Raw genomic sequence first — 24760 nt, 5'->3', positions numbered from 1 at the left:
CCTCATGCGCATGAGGGTAAAAGTTTTACAAACGAAACGAAATAGAGCGTCACGAAAATGTGGACAGTTTTTGTTCAAGAAGAGGAGGAGCTTTTTGTTTAAGGGAGAGAGCGATTGACACCGATTGAGGAAGAGTATTTATTACTCTCGGGCTTCCCTTGTATCGTGTAGGTTTAGCGCGCAGCCGCTAGTAAGTAGAACATCTTCCCTACTAGCCTTGTATCATGCAGGTTTTTTAAAATCCATGATAGTCGCCGCGCGAATTTATAATTTCAAAAATATGGACATCGAATCCGAAGTTCTCGAGGATGCAGAGAACGAATTTGCGATCATTTTTGAAATTCAAGATGGCCGTCGCGTAAAATTATGATTTTAACAATATGAATATCGTATCCGAGGTTCTCGAGGGTGCAGAGAACGAATTTGCGATCATTTTTGAAATCCAAGATGGCCGCCGCGCAAATTTATAATTTCAACAATATGGATATCGAATCCGAGGTTCTCGAGGATGCAGAGAACGAATTTGCGATCATTGTTGAAATCCAAGATGGCCGTCACATAAAATTATGATTTCAATAATATGGATATCGAATTCGAGGTTCTCGCGGGTGCAGAGAACGAATTTGGGATCATTTTTGAATTCCAGTGTCTATATGTGCCAATAAAGTGTCACAAAAATGTTATCATCCAAGAAGAGGGAGAAGGAGATTGAGACCGATCGAGATAGAGTGAGAAAGGGAGAACGTAGCATGAAGCATATGGCACCGCTAGTAAATAGAACATCTTCGCTACTAGCGTTGTAACATGCAGGTTTTCCGCGCGGCTACGAGTAAGTAGAACATCTTTCCTACTAGAGTTATATCGAATAGGTTCAGCGCGCGGCCGCGAAAACGTAGAACATCCTCCCCACTAGCATTGTATAGTGCAGGTGTAGCACGCGGCCGCGAAAAAGTAGAAAATCTTCCCTAATAGCGTTCTATCGTGCAGATTCAGCGAGTGGCCGCAATTAAATAGAACATCTAATAATTTCTAATATTGACAAAAACAATTGTTTAGAGAACAGATTAGGATAATTGATATAATCGAGTCTTAGAAATTAGTTTTTCAAAGAAGTTTCACTTTTGACATGTGTACTTTGTACGCACGCCATTTGGAATAGTGTTTTTGAAGTCGGTTGTTTTTTTATAAATTTTATTTTTTTGTTTTTTAGTGAATCTGAAGTACACTAACTAATAATTTGTCTAAATATGTGTAGGTCTACTAAATTTTTCAATGCAGCAATGAACGTAAGCGAATTGCAATTTGATGAGATTAGACTGTTACAGATCCTGCCACAGATTGCACCCATACGTTAGTCGTTAAGGAGTTGATCCATTGATCATCATATTCGACTACGAAAATTACTTGACCATAACGACCATTATGGTAGGTAACTCAAATATCCAGATATCATAAAAAAGATTCGGCCCGAGTATCGTTAATTTGCTCATAAGAATTGAAAAGTTCCGTTACTTTGTCATGGATCTCATAATCAGAACCTTACCAAACTAAGTATATTCTTTACAATAAAAAAAAATCATCGAAATCGGTTGGCGCCATATTGAGTTATTCTTGAATATATCGCGCACATGCTTATAGTAAATTTAAAACTATTATGGTTTTCTCATGGATTCAACTGTCAGATCTGGACCAAACTGCAATGGGACCCCAGTCGAATGTTCTGAGGTAATAAACATAAAAAAACATACTGACGAATTGAGAACCTCATTCTTTTTTGAAGTCGGTTGAAAATGATAAAACAACTAATGAAACATAATAATAATATTTTGTTTACACAATGAGAACCATAGAGTGTAAATCTAGAATTCAAGAGGTGCGAAAATAAACAGAGAGAATTAAATTAAAATGATGGCGGGATGGCAAAGATATTGTAGTTAGGAAGGTCTAGTAAACGACTTCAAGACATAGGAGTACTTCGAACGAGTTGGGAGCGGATTATGCAAACGAGCAAGCCGGTGTAGTCATAGAGATAAATATATAGATAGATATATGTGTGCTGGAGGAGAATGCTAGGAGTTTCATGGACCGAGTTTCGCACCAACAACGTCTCCATTCTCCAAGAACTTGGCCTCTCCAACGCCTTTCGATGTTAATACAGAGTCGGACACGTCTCCTGGCACGAGAATGAGTGCATTGAACACCTTGGCGTTCAGGGCAAAGTGGGCACCAGAGGGCTGGCACGGTCGCTTATGTGATGGACCGACCAAATTAAGGCCGCTGTTGGCGTTCCATTGAATGAGTGCACCAGACTGTCGGCCAGTAGGGAAAAGTGGCGAAGTCTCGCGAAAAGATTTCACTTCGTGATGACTACGACCGCTCCGTCAAAAGTGTAACGACGAAGAAGAAAGATATATGTGTATCAAAGTTATTTATTTGTAATGTAATGAATTTCCTATTAAACTTGCTCGTTTCCTCCTCCTTTATGTAAATTTTTTTTCTGACTACAAAAGTACAACTCACAAGGATTTTTAGAAATCCAGTTGCAAAAAGGTAACCTTACTTTGATTTGTAATAATATAATAATTTGTTGATAAACTAGTTGTACATATTGTGTTGAACACTTGTTTTAAAAAAGCTCTGTTACATAGCTGTGTCTTTCTGTTGGTTAGAGTTTAACAATCTTTAGACATTGCTTATATTTAAGCACGAGTCGAAGTTTGTCAAAGCTGTGTCTAACGGATAGAACACATTTTTATGGAAGATTTAGATTATATGTTGATAGGTGACAAACAATACGTTCGTTTAATTGTTCCTGTACACTTCAGTTTATGTTATGCTTAACGACGTTTTAGTTAAACACAAGCTAAATACTGTTTTGTAAAAGATAAACTCCAATGTGGACTTCGTTATTTTTAGGTCACTGCGTTTGTTATACTTAGGTCGCTGTTTAACAAAACACGACGTGTCTAAGCCATGTTTAATTTTTTTATGACAATAAGGGACAAGACGAGCAGGACTGTCAGCTGATGGTTATTAAGACGCCCTGCCTATTAAATCGTTTCTTATTTTTATTTATAAGTGTTTTATTTACTTATTATTTATTATTATATGTTTTTTTTTCATGAAAATAAGGGACGAGACGAGCAGGACGTTCAGCTCATGGTTATTGATACGCCCTGCCCATTACAATGTAATGCCGCGTAGGTTTCTTGAAAAATCACGGGGAGTGTTCCGAAGAGCTGTTCAACCTGATTCCTGCCGCCGAATTCCTCCTTCGCACGACACGCCACAAATTAGGATATCATCCCCACCATCTGGATGTGTGGCGGTCCTCCACAGTGCGGTTTTCAAGGAGCTTGCTTCCACGTACTACAAAGCTGTGGAATGAGCTTCCTTGTGCGGTGTTTCCGGGACGATACGACATGGGTACCTTCAAAATCACTTAACACCAGGTGACCCGTACGCTCGTTTGTGCTCCTATTCCATAAAAAAAAACAGAAATTCTGAGTGGCACCGCAACTGTGCTCGTCATCTTGAGATATTAGATGTTAGGTGTCAATTTCCCAGTAATTTCTCTAGCTACGGCGCCCTTCAGACCGAAACACAATAATGCTAACACATCACTACTTCACGGCAGAAATAGGCGCGGTTGTAGTACCCATAATCTAGCCGGCATCCTGTGCAAAGGAGCCTCCCACTGGTGAATTTCTTTGTAATAACACCGATACAGTTTAATACTAGCGTTCTATCTAAACATTATCTAGCCTACAAATCAGCTGTACCCAAAGGCAATCGTCACGAATCTGAAGTACACTAACTAATAATTTGTCTAAATATGTGTAGGTCTACTAAATTTTTCAATGCAGCAATGAACGTAAGCGAATTGCAATTTGATGAGATTAGACTGTTACAGATCCTGCCACAGATTGCACCCATACGTTAGTCGTTAAGGAGTTGATCCATTGATCATCATATTCGACTACGAAAATTACTTGACCATAACGACGTTACGGTAGGTAACTCAAATATCCGGATATCATAAAAAAGATTCGGCCGAGTATCGCTAATTTGCTCATAAGAATTGAAAAGTTACCAAACTTAGTATATTCTTTACAATAAAAAAATAATCATCGAAATCGGTTGGCGCCATATTGAATTATTCTTGAATATGTCGCGCACATGCTTATAGCAAATTTAAGACTTTTATGGTTTTCTCATGAATTCAACTGTCAGATCTGGACCAATTGCAATGGGACCACACGGGAAGCACCAGCTTTCAAATAAAAAAAGAATTATCCAAATTGGTTCACCCAGTCAAATGTTCTGAGGTAACAAACATAAAAAAAACATACTGACAAATTGATAACCTTCTTCTTTTTTAAAGTCGGTTAAAAAATATAAAACAACCAATGAAACATAATAATAATATTTTGTTTACAAAATCCGAACAATAGAGTGTAAATCTAGGAGTCAAGAGGTGGGAAAATAGAGAGAATTGAAAATGATGGCGGGATGGCAAAGATATTGTAGTTAGGAAGGTCTAGTAAACGACTTCAAGACATAGGAGTACTTCGAACGAGTTGGGAGCGGATTATGCAAACGAGCAAGCCGGTGTAGTGATAGAGATATATATATATGTGTGCTGGAGGAGAATGCTAGGAGTTTCATGGACCGAGTTTCGCACCAACGTCTCCATTCTCCAAGAACTTGGCCTCTCCAACGCCTTTCGATGTTAATACAGAGTCGGACACGTCTCCTGGCACGAGAATGAGTGCATTGAACACCTTGGCGTTCAGGGTAAAGTGGGCACCAGAGGGCTGGCACGGTCGCTTATGTGATGGACCGACCAAATTAAGGCCGCTGTGGGCGGTCCATTGAATGAGTGCACCAGACTGTCGGCCAGTAGGGAAAAGTGGCGAAGTCTCCTCCTCCTTTATGTATTTTTTTTCTGAATACAAAAGTACAACTCACAAGGATTTTTAGAAATCCAGTTGCAAAAAGGTAACCTTACTTTGATTTGTAATAATATAATAATTTGTTGATAAACTAGTTGTACATATTGTGTTGAACACTTGTTTTAAAAAAGCTCTGTTACAAAGCTGTGTCTTTCTGTTGGTTAGAGTTTAACAATCTTTAGACATTGCTTATATTTAAGCACGAGTCGAAGTTTGTCAAAGCTGTGTCTAACGGATAGAACACATTTTTATGGAAGATTTAGATATGTTGATAGGTGACAAACAATACGTTCGTTTAATTGTTCCTGTACACTTCAGTTTATGTTATGCTTAACGACGTTTTAGTTAAACACAAGCTAAATACTGTTTTGTAAAAGATAAACTCCAATGTGGACTTCGTTATTTTTAGGTCACTGCGGTTGTTATACTTAGGTCGCTGTTTAACAAAATACGACGTGTCTTAGCCATGTTTAATTTTTTTATGACAATAAGGGACAAGACGAGCAGGACTGTCAGCTGATGGTTATTGATACGCCTTGCCCATTACAATGTAACGCCGCGTAAGTTTCTTGACAAATCCAAAAATTCTAAGTGGCACCGCAACTGCGCTTGTCACCTTGAGATATTAAATGTTAAGTGTCAATTTCCCAGTAATTTCTCTAGCTACGGCGCCCATCAGACCGAAACACAATAATGTTAACACATCACTACTTCACGGCAGAATTAGGCGCGGTTGTAGTGCTCATAATCTAGCCGGCATCCTGTGCCTGGAGCCTCCCACTGGTGAATAACACCGATACAGTTTAATACTAGCGTTCTATCTAAACATTATCTAGCCTATAAATCAGCTGTACCCAAAGGCAATCGTCACGAAGTCCCAAGTTTCCTATCACACAATTATCAGATCGTGTCTGACGACGTTCGGCGTAAAGTGGATAAAGCTAACCCTAAAGGCAATGACGTCAGAACTCCCTTGAGATAAAACTCCGCTATCTTTTATTGTTTTTCCCTCAAGAGTGGACGTATTCTGATGTTACCGAAATATTGCGAGGGAAACCTCAAATTGTTCTGTTTTCAGATTTCAGATTTCCAGAAAACGAGTGTGCTGACTAATCTAATGTTATTTGATACTAAGGGAAAGAGTTTTCAGCAATATGTGACTATAATATTGACGACCCATATAGCCGAATGGTTACTGACCCTGACTACTAAGCTAGAGATCCCGGGTTCGAATCCCGGTAGGTGCAATCATTTATATGATGAATATGAATGTTTGTTTGCGAGTCATGGATGTTTAAATGTATTTATGTATGTTTATATGACTTTATGTATGTTTAAGTAAGTATATTGTATTAAATATATCATTGTCTTGTAACCCATAACACAGGCTATATATGCCTAACTTGGGGCAAGATAATTTGTGTAAAAAGTGTGTCAATATTATTATTATTATTATCAACAATGTTTTGAACCATATGACTTGGGAATCTTTATCACAGGCACATTGACAGTAAGAGGCTCAGATCTATAGATTGTACTTAGTTATTGATGTGTATGGATCTCTAACAGTTGTACATCTTAAAAGGCATACAAAGGCATTTATTTTTTATGTCATTTCTAATATATTAGACACTGCTACCGCTTCGGAAACAAATGGCGCTCTGACAGAGAAGAAGCGGCGCAAGAAACTCCCAGCATTCTTTGTTTGCGCGTTTTTTAATAAAAATATACAATAATGTACTGTCATTGCTTTTTCTTTTAAATAATCATAATCTAGTCCCAGGCTATCCGATCTGACTTTATTATAAAAGTGTATACATTCATCTTAACTTACAAATTTAAATTCAAATTCAAATATTTTTATTCAAAATATGATATAATAATATCACTTATTGAAAGTCAAAAACTACCACCCATTCCAAAAGGTATGTCTCAGACCTGAGAAGAACGGGCGCAATAAACTCAGTGCGCTTCTTTTTTTATAAATAAATATGGCTACTATGTAAAACCATACAATTATTTTTTTTATTTAATAGCCTGTGCGAGGTCGCTCCATACCCAATATTTGGTATCATTAAGGAATTCATGTATGTTGTAAGCTTAACCACACAAAGGTTTCTTGACAATTCTTTTGAATTTCGTAATACATTTATTTTGAACATTTTCTGGGATTTTGTTGTAAAACCATATGGTGTGTATATGGTTTTACAACAAAACCCTAACAAAAGACTTACTAACTCGACTTAGGCGAGTAGTAGGCATTATAAGTTTATATTTACATCTAACACATGCCGTATATCTATTTATATTTGTATGTACTTCCAAAAATTATAGGAGAACACATCATTACATAACAATAATCTTATATATATAAAAGAGAATGTATGTTTGTATGTTCCCTAATAACTCCTAAACTATTCAACCGATCTCAATGAAATTCGTAATAGATTCGTTGAAGCTCTAGGAAGGTTTACATATATAGTTTGTCGTGTCACGATCCCACGCATTTACCATAACTCTCGAACAGTTTATTGACAGAACAACGTATGTCGGGTCAGCTAGTAAAATAAAAAATTACTTAGCAAAACAATGTTGCCTGTAATAAAAAGTTAATGACTAATTAATTTACCAGAGCGTCGCTACATTTTTTTCACAAAAAGTGACAGCTTGTTAATGCTACCAGGACGATACAACATGAGTATCTCATGTGGGCGGCGATGTTCTCGTCTAATATAAAAAAATGTGAATTTAATTTAAACGAGCGTACAAAATAGAACTGGGAGAGTTTTCGTACCTCACTCTCCGAATAAGATTTATTGAGTCAGTGTATAAATTGAATTCAAAATAATCGTAGTGGAATAAATTTTAAAAGGAGTAACTTTTGCTTTTTTGCGACGTTTTCAGCTTGCTGAAATACTAGGGTCCCTGGTTTGAATCCTGGTAGCAAGGTGCAAACATTTATAATATGATGATTATGAATGTTTATTTCAGACTTTTGAATGTTTATATAAATAAATCATCGTCTTGTACCTATAATACAGTTTGTTAATAGTTCGGGACAAGATAATTTGTGTAAAGGCTTCCCTAGAAAAGCTTTAGAGCTCTAGGAGATTAGAGGAGGTCTTAAGTTAGTAGTGATACGATCTGAGTGCGTCATATGGACCCTTCCGTCACGGTCTAAATACATAAATCTGCTCTCTTCATCTCGAAAAAGTGCGGTGTATTCTGTACATTATTTATATCTAATTTAAAAATATCTCGTGTCCCGGTGTTTGTTACCAAACTCCCCCGATACGGCTGAACCGATTTATATGAAATTTTGTGTGCATATCGGGTAGCTCTGAGAACCGGCCAACATCTATTTTTCATACCTCTAAATGATGGGTCACCCACCACTATATAATATATATATATATATATTTTTGACTTTTATTTTTATATTATTATGATGCAGGATTAACATTAGCATTTACATGCAACATCAGATTTTCACCCGTCTACGATCAACACCTATTTTTGTATTGCGATTTTAATATTATTTTATTCCATCCACAGATACGCAATAGAGTTGCAAGATGGTAATCGAATAATGTAATGATTATTGTTGTACGAACAATTTTATGTACGATATAAGTATTTGGTAGATCTGAGAATCGGTTGTCGTCTATGTTTTATACCCAAAAAATTTTAGTTATTGATTTTTTTTATTACTTTAGATGGCAATCTAATGTTTTGCTGGGTCAGCTAGTATTATAAAAAATTTAAAAGGAAAAGTACTTTTTGGTAACAAGCTTACTTGTTGTAGAATTTAAAAGTAAAAAAAATGTAACACACTTATATTTACACAAAAAAGAAGGGAAAGCATTTTTTTAAAGAAGTTTTTTTTTAATTTGATTTTTAACTTGTTAGTATTTTGATGCCAGATTGACTACGGCGTAGTACGGTGCGCGTAGCAGTGCTTTTCCGTTATGTAGCCCGTAGTACGCTTACAACGTGTTGTTTTGAGCGCTTAATGCTGTAACTATGTGTTTTATATTTTAAATATATATTAATTATTTTATTACTTACTGGTTAGTTACTTATAAAATTTCACATTCTATACATTTCATTTAAAAGTTAGACAAAGTTTCTTCAAAGTCGACTTGGAGCAGTCAATTTTTTTAGCTAAAGACTGAACTTGGCTTATGTGTTGATTCAGGCTGTATAATGAAAATGCGTCATTACCAAACTCTACGCAAAACGATAGTATATCGTCCCTCTAATCCACAAAATCAAAGACAGAATCCAAAGACATAACAAACGGAACCAACGAACTTATTTTCCCAAAGATGGGGTCGTATGTTCACATCCACCAAACCACCACCAAGCACCTCACATCAAAAACGGTGCACTCGTAAAGTCGAATTAAACTCGTGTCGTTAATTTCTGAGTTCCTATGTCCATCTTCTAGCTCCACCATCAGACCCTGGTTACTATGTAGCACTAAAGTACTCATAAAAACGAATCAATCGAACCCAAACTCTATGGGATTGTATCGCTTAATTACTGAGTTCCTATTTCCTATATCTATATATCATCTAACTCCACCATCAGACCCTGTATACTATCTAGCACCAAAGTAATCCTCAAGACAAATCAAACGAGTCCAACTTTGATGTCCTACCGAGGTGATTGTTACCTACCGAGTTTCTACAGCCACCTTCCATTAACAGATCAGCTCCATGTCATAATAATATATCATTGTCATCCGATTTACACATGCATGCACAATCTCAGCCCAACAGGTAAAATGGGTAAAATTTAATTTGCAAGATTTGATCACAGACAAATACAGTTTGAAACTAAATGAAAGCTTGTATTAAAAGAAAATAATTTATACATGTTTGAACGTTGGTGAAGGCCTTTTATGTAAATAGCCAAGCAAATAGTTTTAAAAATGTGGTAATTATGTCTGACACCGTACTTCCAACTTCAGAACAACTATATTCATTTCTATATATTTCTATATAATAATATTGTAAAACATTCGTGAAATAATCGTCTTAAATACACGTAAAGTTAAATTATGCAGTAAATTTGATAAACTGTTAGACAACCGACAAAAACAGGCCAAGAATAATAGTTTAGTTATAAACACAATTTTTATCGACGTTATCACAGCTGCCATAAACTATCTAGACTGTAAAATAATCTAAGAATCTCAATCATTTATTCACATCTGTATTTCTACCAAAATGACATTATTTTTTACGCTGGAACGGTAACAGATAGTAAATTGTAAACTAAGGGGAGAAAGTTGGTGACTCCTAACGAGGGTGCGAATTGTAGACACAAGACGAAGTCGAGGGCCACAAAACACTAGACTAGTGGAACCGTTACTTCCCCGAATTATAATAATTACTTTATACTATACAACTACGGAATATTTAAAAATAAATTCTTTTACACGTGGGTAACACTGAAAATGTTTGGAACTGGCCAGTTAGAAACATTGCTATTGAAAACTCTTTTTGAATTTCAATTTTAGAACTCTTTGGTAACCTAATGTAGTATATTGCATTCATTTGTCATTTGTTTTTGTAAATTGTAATCTAAAGCTCTTGTTACACGTGAAAATGAACCTTACGTGAGAAAATTGTCGGTCAATGATTTATTATGACATTCGTTGTGGGCTTACTCAATGACAAAGCTATGATAGGCTGAGATTAGCATTTCTTAATGAAGCCCCATCTCGTGCCACTATTTACAATTGGTTTAACGACTTTAAGTGTGGACGTAGCAATCTCCATGATGATCCGCGTGAGGGACGTCCTTTAACAGCGACTACTGAAGATAACATCAGTGCTTTGCGACGCATGATAGAGGAAGATAAGAGAGTGACCTATCAGCGGATATGGGCAAGCCTAGGCATTGGTATGAGTCAAGTTCAAAAAATATTACACGGCCATTAAGGTGTCAGGAAGCTTTGTACTGGATGGATTCCCCATACTTTAAACGACGACCAGAAACACCTTCGCATGGACTGGTGTCGCCAAATGTTAGATAAAATCAACGGCGATGACTCAAATGTTGTAGTTGACATCGTCACACGTGATGAAAGCGGGATATATTGCTACGAACCCGAAATCAAAAGACAATCAGCTCAGTGGGTGTTTCCTTTCGAGGATCGGCCAACTAAGGTAATGAATGGAAGAAGTCAAGGAAAAAAGATGATTGCCTCATTCTTTGCTCGGAAAGGTCATTTCGTGACAGTTGTGTTAGAAGATGGAAGGAAAGTTACTGCAGACTGGTATGTCTGTTATCGCTGTTTGCCTGTTGTCTTGGAAAAAAATCAACAGCAGCGCCCTAGAAGCAGGATCCTCCTTCACCACGACAATGCTTCAGCGCACTCAGCAAAACGGACTGTTGAATATTTTACTATGGCAGGTGTCGAGATAATGAGTCATCCGCCATACAGTCCTGACCTGGCGCCCTGTGGCTTTTATTTATTCCCAAGAACTCTAGATAAAATTCGAGGAAATCACTTTACGAGCCCTGAAGATGCGGTGAAAGCGTATGAAAATGCCATAGACGAGATCCCTAACGAAGAATAGGCCCACTGCTTTTCTCAGCGGTTTCATCGAATGCGACGATGTATAGAGAGTAACGGAGATTATTTCGAAAAACAATAAAAGTATTGGCAAGTTTATACATTAAGACATTTTTTATTTTCTAAACATTTTCAGTGTTACCTAGGTATGATAGCCCAACAAAAAAAAACTTGAAAAAAATACGTTCCTAACAATTAAATTTTCATATATTCACCACCCTCTGCACCGCGTTAGTTAATGGATTTCTATATACAACTATTCCATCCATATATTTATAGGAAATAAATGATGCACTTTCGCCCTAGTTGTTACACGTATGTCAATAAAAATGTACTAACAGTGCAATTGTATTATAAAATAATATTTTAGGGCTGTATTGATTTTAATTTTGCTTTTGTTGTTTGGCGAGGTTGTTCATCGGAATGGTAATATTATGTAACGTATTCCATAAAAGAACACGATTTTATATCGGCAACCGCTGTGAGCATTCTATTGAGGTTACATTTTTTACGACAAATTGTAAATCTGCCCAGTTCCACTGGTACAATTTATGCATCTGTATTTGCAACGAAGCTTTCCAATGGCATATAATAATTTATGTATCATTATAACACAAATAACAGTCAAATAAAGGTTGCACTCTCCTTTCATTTCATATCTTATTCTGATATTTTTTGAACGTATACTGCATTTCGCGCGTTAAGGAAAATTTATCAGAGTGAGATAATTTTTACGATGCACGCGCACACCGTCACGCAAATTCGACACCCTGGCATTAGCTGGTGAACTAGACCATTTTAATCAAACTTCAGCTACCAAGCCTCTTGTAACTCATATATCTACTGAATAATAATAATATTGGCACACTCTTACACAAATTATGTTGCCCTAAACAAGGCAAAGCCTATACTATAGGAACAAGACTACGATATATTTTATACAATATACTTTACTAAAACATACATAAATACAAATAAACATCCATGACTCGGACAAAAACATAATTAAAATCATATTCATCATATAAAATCATTGCTCCTACCGGGATTCGAACACGGGACCTCCGGCTCAGTAAGTAGGGTCACTAAACGCTGGGCTATATGGGTCGACTATATAGAAGCAATGGAGTCGAGAATTAAATTAAAATTAATCAATTTATAAGAATAAGACAAAAATATTCAATGCCATCTTAATAATATATTCCTTATCTTAACTTAACTAAATATGCTGTGTGGCAAAGGAAAAGTACTACTGTAAGTATCAAAATAATTAGTCAATATTTAATTGCAAGTTATTTAAGTAAATTATGTGGTATAATAATATTTTTAACCGACTACAAAAAAGGAGGAGGTTCTCAATTCGTCGGTACTTTTTTTTATGTTTGTTACCTCAAAACTTTAGACTACGTGAGCCGATTTTGATAATTCTTTTTTTATTTGAAAGCTGGTGCTTCCCATGTGGTCCGATTGTAATTTGGTCCAGATCTATGGCAATGGCGTCTATGAGAAAAATCATAAAAGTCTTAAATTTGCTATACATACGTATAGCAAATTGGATGATGAATTTACGAATAACTCAATATCGCGCCCACCGATTTCGATGATTCTTTTTTTATTGGAAAGGATATATTTCAAAGATAGTTTGATTAGGTTCTGATTACGGAATCCATGGCAAAGTAAAGGAACTCTTCAATTAAGCGCTTACGTTCATTGCTGCATTGAAAAATTTAGTATTTCTGCACATATTTAGACAAGTTGTTAGTGTACTTCAAATTCACAAAAAATTAAAAAATTAAAAAAAATTAACATAAATACAACCGACTCTAAAAACACTATTCCAAAACAATAGATATGATGTGCACTAAAAAGTATAAAATTAATTGCGTATTTTTATACAACCTAATTCTAGTTACGATTATTGTAATTTTTGGAGTCGGTGTCATCCAAGACTGCATACATAGTTATAGGCGGAAGGACACCGATTCCAAAAATTACAATAATCGTTACTAGAATTATATTGTATAAAAATACGATATAATTTTTATACTTTTTAGTGCATATTATATGTATTGTTTTGGAATAGTGTTTTTGAAGTCGGTTGTTTTTTTGTTAAATTTCTTTTTAATTATTTGTTTAATGCTTTCTTTATTACAATATTGTACTTTCTACAAATGTAAAATAGCACGAGGAATAAAAAATATTAACGATTTTGTTTGCTTACGCCAAACAAGAAATCTTATTGCGTGCGTATATAAGTACATACATACTTATATGCTTTGTAGAGTAATAGTTTTCAGAGATATTTTTATGAAATAACTTAGATATTTTTCATGACAAGCAGTGCACTTTTAAATCCCAGGTTATTAGTATATTAAGAAAGAAACAAGAAGACGAATACAAAATTTAAATTTGAACTTTACATAGAATACAGGCTCCTAAAATGTGTACAACTTCCTTGCTATAGGTAAATGTGTATAATATAGATACTAGGTATAATATATATTATATTTTAATGTATTACTATAATATGTATGATTATTTAATATGTATATATGTCGCAATTACTATTCCTTAGAAATATTATTTTTAATCTTAATTTTTAAGCACTAATATCATTTATTTCTTTGTTGTTTCACAAAAAGTACTTATTTTAATTAAAAAGAAAATAAATGTAATGGACAAAATACCTATGTACAAAAAAGTTTTAGCAACAGTTGCCGATCAAGGAGGTACCTGTATTTCGACAAATAGTATTAAGTATTCCACCTTCGCACGACACGCCACAAATTAGGATATCATCCCCACCATCTGGATGTGTGGCGGTCCTCCTCAGTGCGGTTTTCAAGGAGCTTTCTTCCTCGTACTACTAAGCTGTGGAATGAGCTTCCTTGTGCGGTGTTTCCGGGATGATACGACATGGGTACCTTCAAAAAAAGCGCGTACACCTTCCTTAAATGCCGGCAGCGCTCTTGTGATTCCTCTGGTGTTGCAAGAGAATGTGGGCGGCGTTGATCACTTAACACCTGGTGACCCGTACGCTCGTTTGTCCTCCTATTCCAAAAAAAAAAAATAAACCCAAGTACTACAAGTAATTTTATTTATTTATAACACTAACACTATTGCAATATTATATTTTGTTCATACTAGCGTAACTTTTTAAATGCCCTTAGTACTAAACAATGCAATACCCAGTTACTTATATAGACTAAGTAATCACATTAAAACATTACGTAAAATAAGGTACTAAAAGCGTAGATAACGCAATATTGTTAAAAATCAGCGGAACACGTGTATTATAATTTTTAGAACTCATTGTCTACTCATGTGTTTGTATTTGTGTTTTTATAATAAAATTAATAAATTAATAATCTCTTGACATACCATCGGAACTTGGTGCAACCTCAGTCTGGAACAAGCTCTCCCTGGTCTGACAACCCGACTCTTTCGTATCAGGTGCACCAACTGATACGTCTCGTATCTCCTTCTTTTCCTCTCTCTTCTTACTTCTTATTGACTCTTCTCTTCTACTGACTTCGCTCCGCCTCTTTCCGTTCCTTTCGATCTTCACATCTTCAACATCGTGAACGGCTTCTACTTCTCGCCGCCACGGTTCCTCGTCTTCTAAACGAGTCTCTTGTATGTAGTCGGAGTCAATGCTGATAGGCTGAAAGAATAAAACCTTTTTAGTGCTTATATTTTTAAAATACGAATATTGATTTTGTAAATTACATTTGGCGCTATGATAACGCTCTTCACTTAAATGTCTACACATTAAATGCAGTTCAGTAACAATTTTATAAGGTATGGTTTGGCTTGGCAAAGGCTATATTTTTATGAAAATTATTTCAGTGTCTCACAATAACGTGAAAGATCTATATTGTTTATGGTACGCAGAAGGGGTTTAGTTGGCCTACCCATCGTGGTGCGTGTAAGTACCTGCTATTACATTTGGCTTGGCACCGACTTCAAACCTATCAATAGATAGCACATACAAATAATAGTATTTTATTAATATTGAAAAAAAAAATGAAAATAAAAAAAATATTAAAGGTATAATATTTGCATATGAGGTGTATTGAACTAAATCTTTTCTAAGTTACTTCTAAGTTTTTGAAGTCGTTTTTTTTATTAAAAAATTAAATTACCAAATCGTAGAAAAAATATTGTATGCGACATGTTGTATAAGTATAGTCATTCATTGCGATTCAACCTGCGCCACTCGTGTTTTTGACCCTCTTTATGCAACTTTTGCATAAAATACTATTATGAATTCATTTGAATTGCGCAATACACGTTTTACAACACAAGCAGTAGTAATTTTATGCCACTTAGTGTACTTAGCGCATGAGAGACTAGTGTACTAGACTCAAGTTATCAAATACAATACTGTTCTTTTTTACTTAATACTTGGCTCGTTCTTGACCCCATTGAAGCCCTTGGCACTAGTAAACCCTCGCAATATAACGACAATACTATTTCACTGTCAAGTATTAGACTAAAGGGTTTTATTTATAGATTTGCTCACAGTCACTTGACTTGTACAACAGAAAAATCGCTTTTCAATCGACTTCAAAAAGAGGAAGTTCTTAATTCGATTTGTATTTTTTTATGTATGTATGTGATTACGCTGACATTAATGATCTGTTTTACGTGATTCGTGTTTAGATTGATGTGGAATGTTTGCCATTTGGTACTATAAACATTTGATAAAGATTGGCCCAGTAGACTTCATTTTATACCCGTGATACGTAAATTACTTTGTTTATTTTTTCCTACAATTATGATAATAGGGAATGGGTGGAGGTGATCACTTTATTTCAAGTGACAAGTAAGCCCATTTTTTGTCATATTTCTTGAAAGAACTCCCGAAATTGCATTTCTTCTAATCTCTCTCATAATGTGTTCTTATGACGGATCTTTTCAATTCCGCAAGACCATTTGCAGCATCATTGGTAATATTTAATAATGTTATAGTGGAAAATTGATGTAACTGTGTAAAACTCATTTATTAATTTAAAAAAAAATGTTTAATTTGTAACTTATTGTATATAATACCTAAAATTAATTACTTCTGTGCATGCTGTGTTTATTTGTAAGTAATCACTACATTTAGTTCCTAGTTTTTAGTTCCATATTTGTGTGTATTATTGTAAGTGATTGTAAATAAACCTAATAAATAAATAAATAAATTCAACACTTCAACATGTCACTAAAATTTTGTCCAGAACGAACAACGTAGATATAAGCAACGTTTTTAACTGTTTCAATACTAAATACCACAAAGTTTAGATTTATTTACACATAAAATTTACAATGGTCAATACTTTTTCGATCAAATATTAAATTAAGATTTACACATAAATACAGGGCAAAAAGATGGCATTTGCTTGACTCTTTGACCCTTTCACTGCACTCGGTAATAAAAAAATTTGGCAAAGTCATAACAGTTATTTAATAATACTATAAAATATACCTCATTGGTGTGTTAAGGTTTAGTTTGGAGAAAAGTGCGTAATGAACATAGGGTCTGTTGCTCCGCAATAATTTGTTACCGTGCGGCTTCGCAGTCAGATCGCTTGATCAAAGACTTTCGATGTCTTGCATGAGGTCGATATGGTATTTTAAACACCCACCACAAAGTAATCATTACGTTGTTTACGCAGACAAGGAAGGTATTCTTAAGGTGATAGGTAAGCATTAGTCAGATACACATATACACACACACCAGTGGGAGGATTATTTGCACAGGATGCCGGCTAGATTATGGGTACCGCAACGGCGCCTATTTCTGCCGTGAAGCATTATTGTGTTTCGATCTGAAGGGCGCCGTAGCTAGAGAAATTACTGGGCAAATAAGATTTAACATCTATGTCTCAAAGTGACGGGCGCAATTGTAGTGCCGCTCAGAATTTTTGGGTTTCTCAAGAATCCAGAGCGGTACTGTATTGCCATGGGAAGGGCGTATCAATTACCATCATCTGAACATCCTGCTCTCGTCCTGTATTTACATTAAAAAAAACACACACACACATTTCGGTTATTATTGGTAACCATGGAATGTAAATTGGTTGCCTACAGGAAAGAAAATGCCTAGTGTAGGGACCAAATACTATGTAATATTAATATTAGATTTTAATAAATATTGGTGTTACCCGTATCTTCTGCTGCGAGAATTTCCTCTGTTGTTTGAACATCTCATTGGTGTGATTCTCCCGCTCAAGACTGGCTCTTGGCTCGCTGTCTCTCTGCAGACGTTTGGCATCCAACGTGAGTCTGCTACTAACAAGTGTATCGAGCCTGTCTTCACATGACTGCCTTATATGTTCCTGATAAAGATAAAAATGATACAGTTATATTTGAATGCCATTCACGCCAGTTTGAGACACTTAGGATATTAATATCATGGACGTACAATAAGCAACTAGATCCACAATCACGCTCAAAAATTGTCGTTCAGTTATGTTTCGACCGCGCTTTGAATACAACGCCACGCAATGACAAAGTATTCAGTAAATAACTATCAACAAACTATTAACAATTAATAACAGCATATTCAAACTTAAAAAGGATGGAGTGTCGTACTTCAGATAAGTGCCGATTTAAATTAATAAAATTGTGTAATTAACTTGACGTATTTAATCATTTTACTAAATAATTACATTTCAATTGCTAAAACAAAATGTTCTTGCCTCGTGGTCGCGTCCGAACTTATAATGAGCGTATACAATAGACTTCGAACTTTATTTCCATGAACTAAGGTGTTAATTTGAAACAATGTTTTACCAGCGGGAGGCTCCTTGGTACAGAATGCCGTGTAGATTATAGGTACCACATCGGCGCCTATTTCTGCCGTAAATATGTTGTTGGAAGATGTTTCGGTCTCAAATGAGACTTGACATCTTATATATCAAGGAGACTAGCGCAATTGTAGTGCCGTTCAAAATTTTTGGGTTTTTCAAGAATCCTGAGCGACACTGCATTGTAATGGGCAGGGTGTATCAATTACCATCAGCTGAACGTCTTGATCGTCTCATCCCTTATTTTCATAATAAAAAGTCTTAATGTTATATGTTGAAGTTAACTTGCTGCAAACGTTGTATTGCCGATATTAAAATCGCGATAGAAAAGTAACTGTTGATCGTAGATGGGTGAAAATTTGAAGTGTATGTATTTATTAATGTAGACTCATAATCAAACAAATTAAAAAAAAAATTCAAAAAAAATAGACGTGGACCACCCTTAATATTTAGGGGAATGAAAAATAGATGTTGTCCGATTCTCAGACCTACCCAATATGCACTCAAAATTTCATGAGAATCGGTCGAGCCGTTTTGAAGGAGTTTAACTACAAACACCGCGACATGAGAATTTTATATATTAGATGTATACATATATACAACGCCGCTTAGATATGTTTTGATGACATTTTAATAGGCGATTGTGAATCTACTTGTATTTACGTGAAATACGTCAATGGATATCATAAAAAAATCAATCCAAATTCAAGATACTCAAATCTTGAATTTGGCTCTCCTCTTAATAGGCTGTTTAGTTATACAACACTAATTTCTTACAAAAGAATGGAAAAACGCCTACACCTACATCCTAAGGCCAGCAAGGCTGCTGTGATTTCTCTGGTGTTGCAGGAGAAAGTGGGCACCAGGGATAAAATAATATCAGGTGACATGTCAGAAGGATCATCTGGTCATGACCGCCGGAGTACTTTAGATGAGGGCAGCGCAGGACCGATCGTCATGAAGATCTTTGGGGGAGGCCTTTGTCCAGATGTAGACTTCTTCCGGTTGATGTTGATGAGAACCTGTCTGTCCCTTTTAACCTCCGCTTCCATTCAAAAAATCAAAATTATCAACTTTACCTCTCCATACTACCTCTAATAAGCAAACTATCCAAAACTTGTAATAACATGTATACATATCTATCCAACCAGTTATAAGGTGTTTTAATTTGCATTGTGAAAGCAAATCTATAATATTCTAGCCCTCCAAATCTTCTCTTCGCTGAGACGTTTCACAAAGTCTTAAAACTGAATGCGTAATATATAGGATTACCATGCTTGTGCGTTCTCTTACTTTCGAAACATGTGAGCCTTTGGGTTAACACGGCTTGAAAGGTATTTCAAGTATCGAGCGACATTTGAATATTTAGTACATAGGACATGGTAATCATTGTAACAACCTTTCGAGGCTCAACGTGGATAGTACATGTGTTATCTCTTTTACTACACATTATAAATTGGATAACCGTCTGTTTTGCAAGAAATTTCTTGCCTTACACAACCACTTCGTGGAATCAATTACCGGTTGCTGTTTTCCCGAACCGATATGACTTAGGGACCTTCATGAAAAGACCATACTCCCACCTTAAAGGCCGGCAACGCATCTCATGACACCTGTTGATGTGGTATCCTTACCACTGCCCATCCCGTGAGCCTATTGGCCGTTTGCCCTCCCGTATTTAAGAAAAAAATCAGTCTTAGCAAAATGGGATTTATTGCTGGGATTGCTACGAACAATGACAAAGTCTCAAAGTTAATCAGTGAAACAGCTCCATCTGGTGGGTTCTAAAATAAAAAATAAAAATAAAATTGAATCGAAAAGCTATGGTTGAAATACAATTCCGTTTGAATGTGAGCTTATTATACCACATCTCCGAAACACGCACGTCTTAACAGAAATTTTTTAACAAAATTATATTCATTTGTGATTTCGCTACGAAAACGAAATCTGCCATATGCAATGCCTCGGCAAGCTATCGTTGAGAACTGTTTTAGTTTGTATATGTTTTTATTTCAAAATGATCTAAAAAGTGGCTCAAAAAAATTCGACATATTTGAGCAGATTTTTTTTAAATATAATATGGTATTTTATTTTATATTAATCGAGATTTATAGGTAAAAATGTAATGTATCTTCAAAGGCACATAAGTGAATTTGCAAGAAACTGTCATAACCATAATGTTAACACCAGGAGCAGACATAAGCTTATAATGCCTACTACTCGGCTAAGTAGAATTAGCAAGTGTTTTGTGGGACGATATGCTTTAACAGGATCCCAGAAAATGTTGAAATCAAAAGTATTACGTTATTCAAAACAATTGTTAAAAAACGTTTGTGTGGTAAAGGTTACAATAACATAAATAACTTTTTAATGATACCACAAATTGGGAATGGAGCGACCGCCCTCAGGCCATTAAATAATAGGTTTAATTGTACAATGTTACTTTGTTAACATATTTTTTGAAGAAAAAAAAGCCCGCTGAGTTTGGTGCGCCCGTTCTTCTCAGGCCTGAGGCTTTCATTTTGGAATGGGTGGTAGTTTTTTGACTTTCGATAAGTGATGTCACATCCTATTTTGAATAAAAATATTTGAATTTGAATTTGAAAAATTACGAAAACGGAATCTGTGTCTCTGTCTTCTCTGTGTTCGGAATATCTGTCGCAGGCAATCAATCGTTGGGAATGATTTTGTTACTTAAATATATTTATTTACGAAACATCAACTTACTTTGATAATTTTGTGGTCCTGGTACAGTTTCCTGATGCACTTGAAGAGGAATACGAAGCTCATCCCGGACAGGATCAGTGAAAATATGATGAGTATCACAAGGATATGAGTCTGTTTTATTGTTGACACTTTTTCTCCCTGTAAAAACGTCAAGTAAAACTTAACCATAATTTAACAGTTAAAATGGCATAACACATACTTTTGAGGATCGTATATATATTAAATACATTAAATAATTCAGTTTTTGGTTTTTTTAGGCTAAGCAAAATATATATTTGATTGATGTTGATGGTTTTGACTGATAATTTATAGATACGCTATAAATATGTTGGACGACTCCGACTTGCATTACTATTTGCAGTACGGTGATGACAGGTATAAAGGCATAAAAGGCATTTATTTTCTCAAAATTCCTTTAGAATTCTTTTTGATACACATGGCTTATATTATATCTTTTAAATAGTCCTCTTTAGGAAAGGTCGTGGAATACGGTAAAATGAACCTTGCCCAATTTAACCCCTAGAAGACTCAAGCTCCCACGTTTACCACAAAAAAACATTTATCGCTTAGCTGCTTCTACACAACACTTCGCTTACAGCCTCGCCGAGTAACGGAATACTCAGTCTGGAAATCTGGAGCGGTTGCCATTGCTGCAGTCATTTGGAAGACAAAGTTGAGCACGGTAATACTTCAAGCCCACATTCTAGCGCTCTATAAAGCGCAGGTCCGGCCACATATTGAATATTGCTGGTATCTCTGGTCTGGTGCACCCCAGTATCAGCTTGAACCGTTTAACGACGTGCTATGCAGACCTGCTCTAATTGTCGGAGAACCAGTCCTTTGCAAACTTCTGGGCGTTGTCACCTGACGTCGCTTTTTCTATGTCTTCTATCCCATTTATCACGGGGAGTGTTCTAAAGAGCTGTTTCACCTGATTCCTTAATCAGGTGAAAAAGCCGCCAAATTACATCTTCTTACGACACGCCAAAAATTAGTATATCATCCCCACCATCTGGATGTGTGGCATTGGTGTACACTGCGGTTTCCCAGGAACAACTTAGCAGTGGAGTGACCTTCCTTGTGTGGTGTTTCCGGGACGATACGACATGGGTACCTTCAAAAATACCGCATACCGCCAGCAACGCTTTTGTGGTTCCTCTGGTGATGTGAGATAATGTGGGTGGCGGTGATCACTTAACACCTTAGTGTTTTTCCATAAATGAAACCATGTAACTTGCATTTAAAACTGCCCTCAGTTATATATCGAATAGAAATAGAAAAACACTTTGTTAGCAATAAAAAAACATTCACACAAAAACACAACATCTTACAAAATTATTAAAATCTGAAGATACTAAATTAAATAACGTAACAAATATTATAAAAATTAAAAATAAATAAATAAAAATAACAGTGTGAGCGTGATTCCCTGCTAAAAGGAGCTGACTCAGTATATTGTTGGTCAGTGCAGAAGACACCAACACAACAATGGTTTTTGGCCCCTCGTGACATTTGAAGTAGACAATTGCTTTAGTCTTCCCTAATTCTTATTTTTGTAGGTATCAAAAGAAGTGACTTTATTATAAAACATTTATCAATTCAAATTAAACCTTTATTGACAAAGTAATCTAAAAAAAGTGAACTGTTCGTTCAATGAGACAAATATGACTCATCACACATTCTATTGCCGTTTCTATCTTTAATCTAGTGCGTATTTGATCGAAGCTAGCAATTTCAACACTTTGTGGGGAAATTAAAGACCACGGGGATTAATCTGATCACAAACAAAATATGATCTTAGTGCGAGACGCTACAGCATCCTACGTCAATATTATAAAAGTTTTGTCTAACATGCGAAGTGAAATTTTTGTAACAATCAATGGTCATAACTTTTAGTAATTATCTTACCATTATAACAAACCTTAAGAAAGTAATAATGAATATTCTAACATTCGATCTTTTTTATATACATATATATTTTTTTTAAACTAAGGGACGAGACGAGCTGGACGTTCAGCTGATGGTAATTAATACGCCTTGCCTATTACAATGCAGTGCCGCTCAGGATTCTTGAAAAACCCCAAAAATTAGCGGCACTAAAATCGCTTTCTTTTCAACCTGGTATATAATAACTCGATCGAAATAGTCAAATTAGACATAGATGTTTTCAAACACTTGGAAATTGTTAAAAACGTGGTCTTAGTATTTTACACTACAGTTTATTTCTTACAAAAGTACGGAACCCTTTTAAGACAATAAAGAATTATTAAGACATCACTTAAGTAACATCCAGTTATCACTTAAAGTAATATACTAGTCGGGTTATGAGTCATAAAGAGAAATGCTGTCATAAATGTTCTTTTGATAACGGTTACTTTATTATCTCAAATGACAGGACGAGGTAATAACTTGGAATGGGAAATTCTTCTATTTTAAAAGCTTTGAAATGGCTTCACCTGTGTCTTTGTAGATTTTGCAATATTTGAATGTGTTTTTCACCCATTTTTTAGAAACTGCGATTATCATAATGTTAACACAAGGAAAAACCATAAACTTGATATGCCTACTACCCGGTTAAGTCGAGTTAGTAAGTCTTTTATTGGGCGATGTATATACATTTACAATATGATCCCAGAAAATGTACAAAACATAATGTCTTACGAAATTTAAAAGAATTCTTAAACGTTTGCGTGGGAAAGGTTATTATAACATGTATGATTTTCTTAATGATACCACAGACTATGAATGCAGCGAACAACCTCAGGTTCTTGAAAAAGAATAGTAGACTCGAAGAATTAATACATTTTGCCCTGTGCAAGGGTGTCGTAAGAGGCGACTACGGGCTTTTTGAAAGTGGGAGAGTCACGCTGCTGTCTTATGACGTCAGCACAATCGGGCCAGACTCGTCCGGGTTACTTACCACACTCGCACAGAATACCGGCGTGAAGTAGCGGCCTAGTGCCGCTATGTTTCGCATAGGTTAGTGTCGAGGACCGGAGGCCATTCCCCCCCCGTCCTTTCCCCCCCCCCCCAACAAAATATGAGAGCGGTCCTAAAAAATAAATTACCCCAGGAGCGTACCGGCTCTTGTAGAGCCGGAGAATCCCTCCCCGAGCATTCGCGCTCGGGCTGCCCCTCGTATTCTGGGGAGGGCACAGTACCACGTATGTCACAGGACAAACAGGGCAGCAACACCACGGCACCCCGCTCCACGCTTAATGTGGACTTTTGTAACATCCGGGGAATTCACTCCAACTTCAACGCCGTCCACCACCACCTTGAGACGGCGCAGCCGGCCTTGTGTTTCCTTACGAAGACGCAGATATCTCGACCTAGCGATACGTCATATTTAACGTACCCCGGGTACAAAATTGAGCATAATTTCATGCCTCATGCCGGGGTATGTGTGTAGTTAGGGAGGATATCTGCTGTCGCCGTCTCGGCAATTTTGAGGGTAGGGGCCTGTCTACTATCTGGCTCCGCGTAGATTTAGAGGACCGCGTCCGCATCTATGCGTGTGTCTACAGGTCCCATAGTGGTAACGCAGAAACGGATCACCTCATGGGCTGCGTTCAAGCGGCATTTGATGACGTGCTTGATCAGATCCCCTCCGCTGAAATCGTAGTCTTGGGTGTTTCAACGGGCACAATGCCGAATGGCTTGGATCACGTACCAAAGATTACGCAGGGCGA

General features: G+C 36.1%; 1 protein-coding gene across 2 annotated transcripts in view; it reads right to left on the bottom strand.

Annotated features, from left to right (window-relative positions):
* The window catches only part of LOC126970981 (neuropilin and tolloid-like protein 1), a 287957-nt gene that overhangs the window by 22091 nt on the left and 241106 nt on the right, over positions 1–24760 (bottom strand). For both annotated transcript variants that reach the window (XR_007730751.1, XM_050817145.1), the window contains exons 11-13: positions 21069–21206; positions 17697–17870; positions 14926–15208 (exon numbers count right to left, since the gene is read on the bottom strand). Coding sequence is in view for 1 of the 2 variants with exons in the window: in XM_050817145.1 (XP_050673102.1) it covers positions 14926–15208; positions 17697–17870; positions 21069–21206 (595 nt within the window). In the remaining variant the exon portion in view is untranslated. The remainder of the gene's footprint in view (positions 1–14925; positions 15209–17696; positions 17871–21068; positions 21207–24760) is intronic.

This window comes from Leptidea sinapis, chromosome 22, assembly GCF_905404315.1.
Source record: "Leptidea sinapis chromosome 22, ilLepSina1.1, whole genome shotgun sequence".
In the NCBI taxonomy this organism is placed as follows: domain Eukaryota; kingdom Metazoa; phylum Arthropoda; class Insecta; order Lepidoptera; family Pieridae; genus Leptidea; species Leptidea sinapis.
The sequence above is the reverse complement of the archived record's forward strand: the minus strand, read 5'-3'. Positions and strand labels throughout refer to the sequence as shown.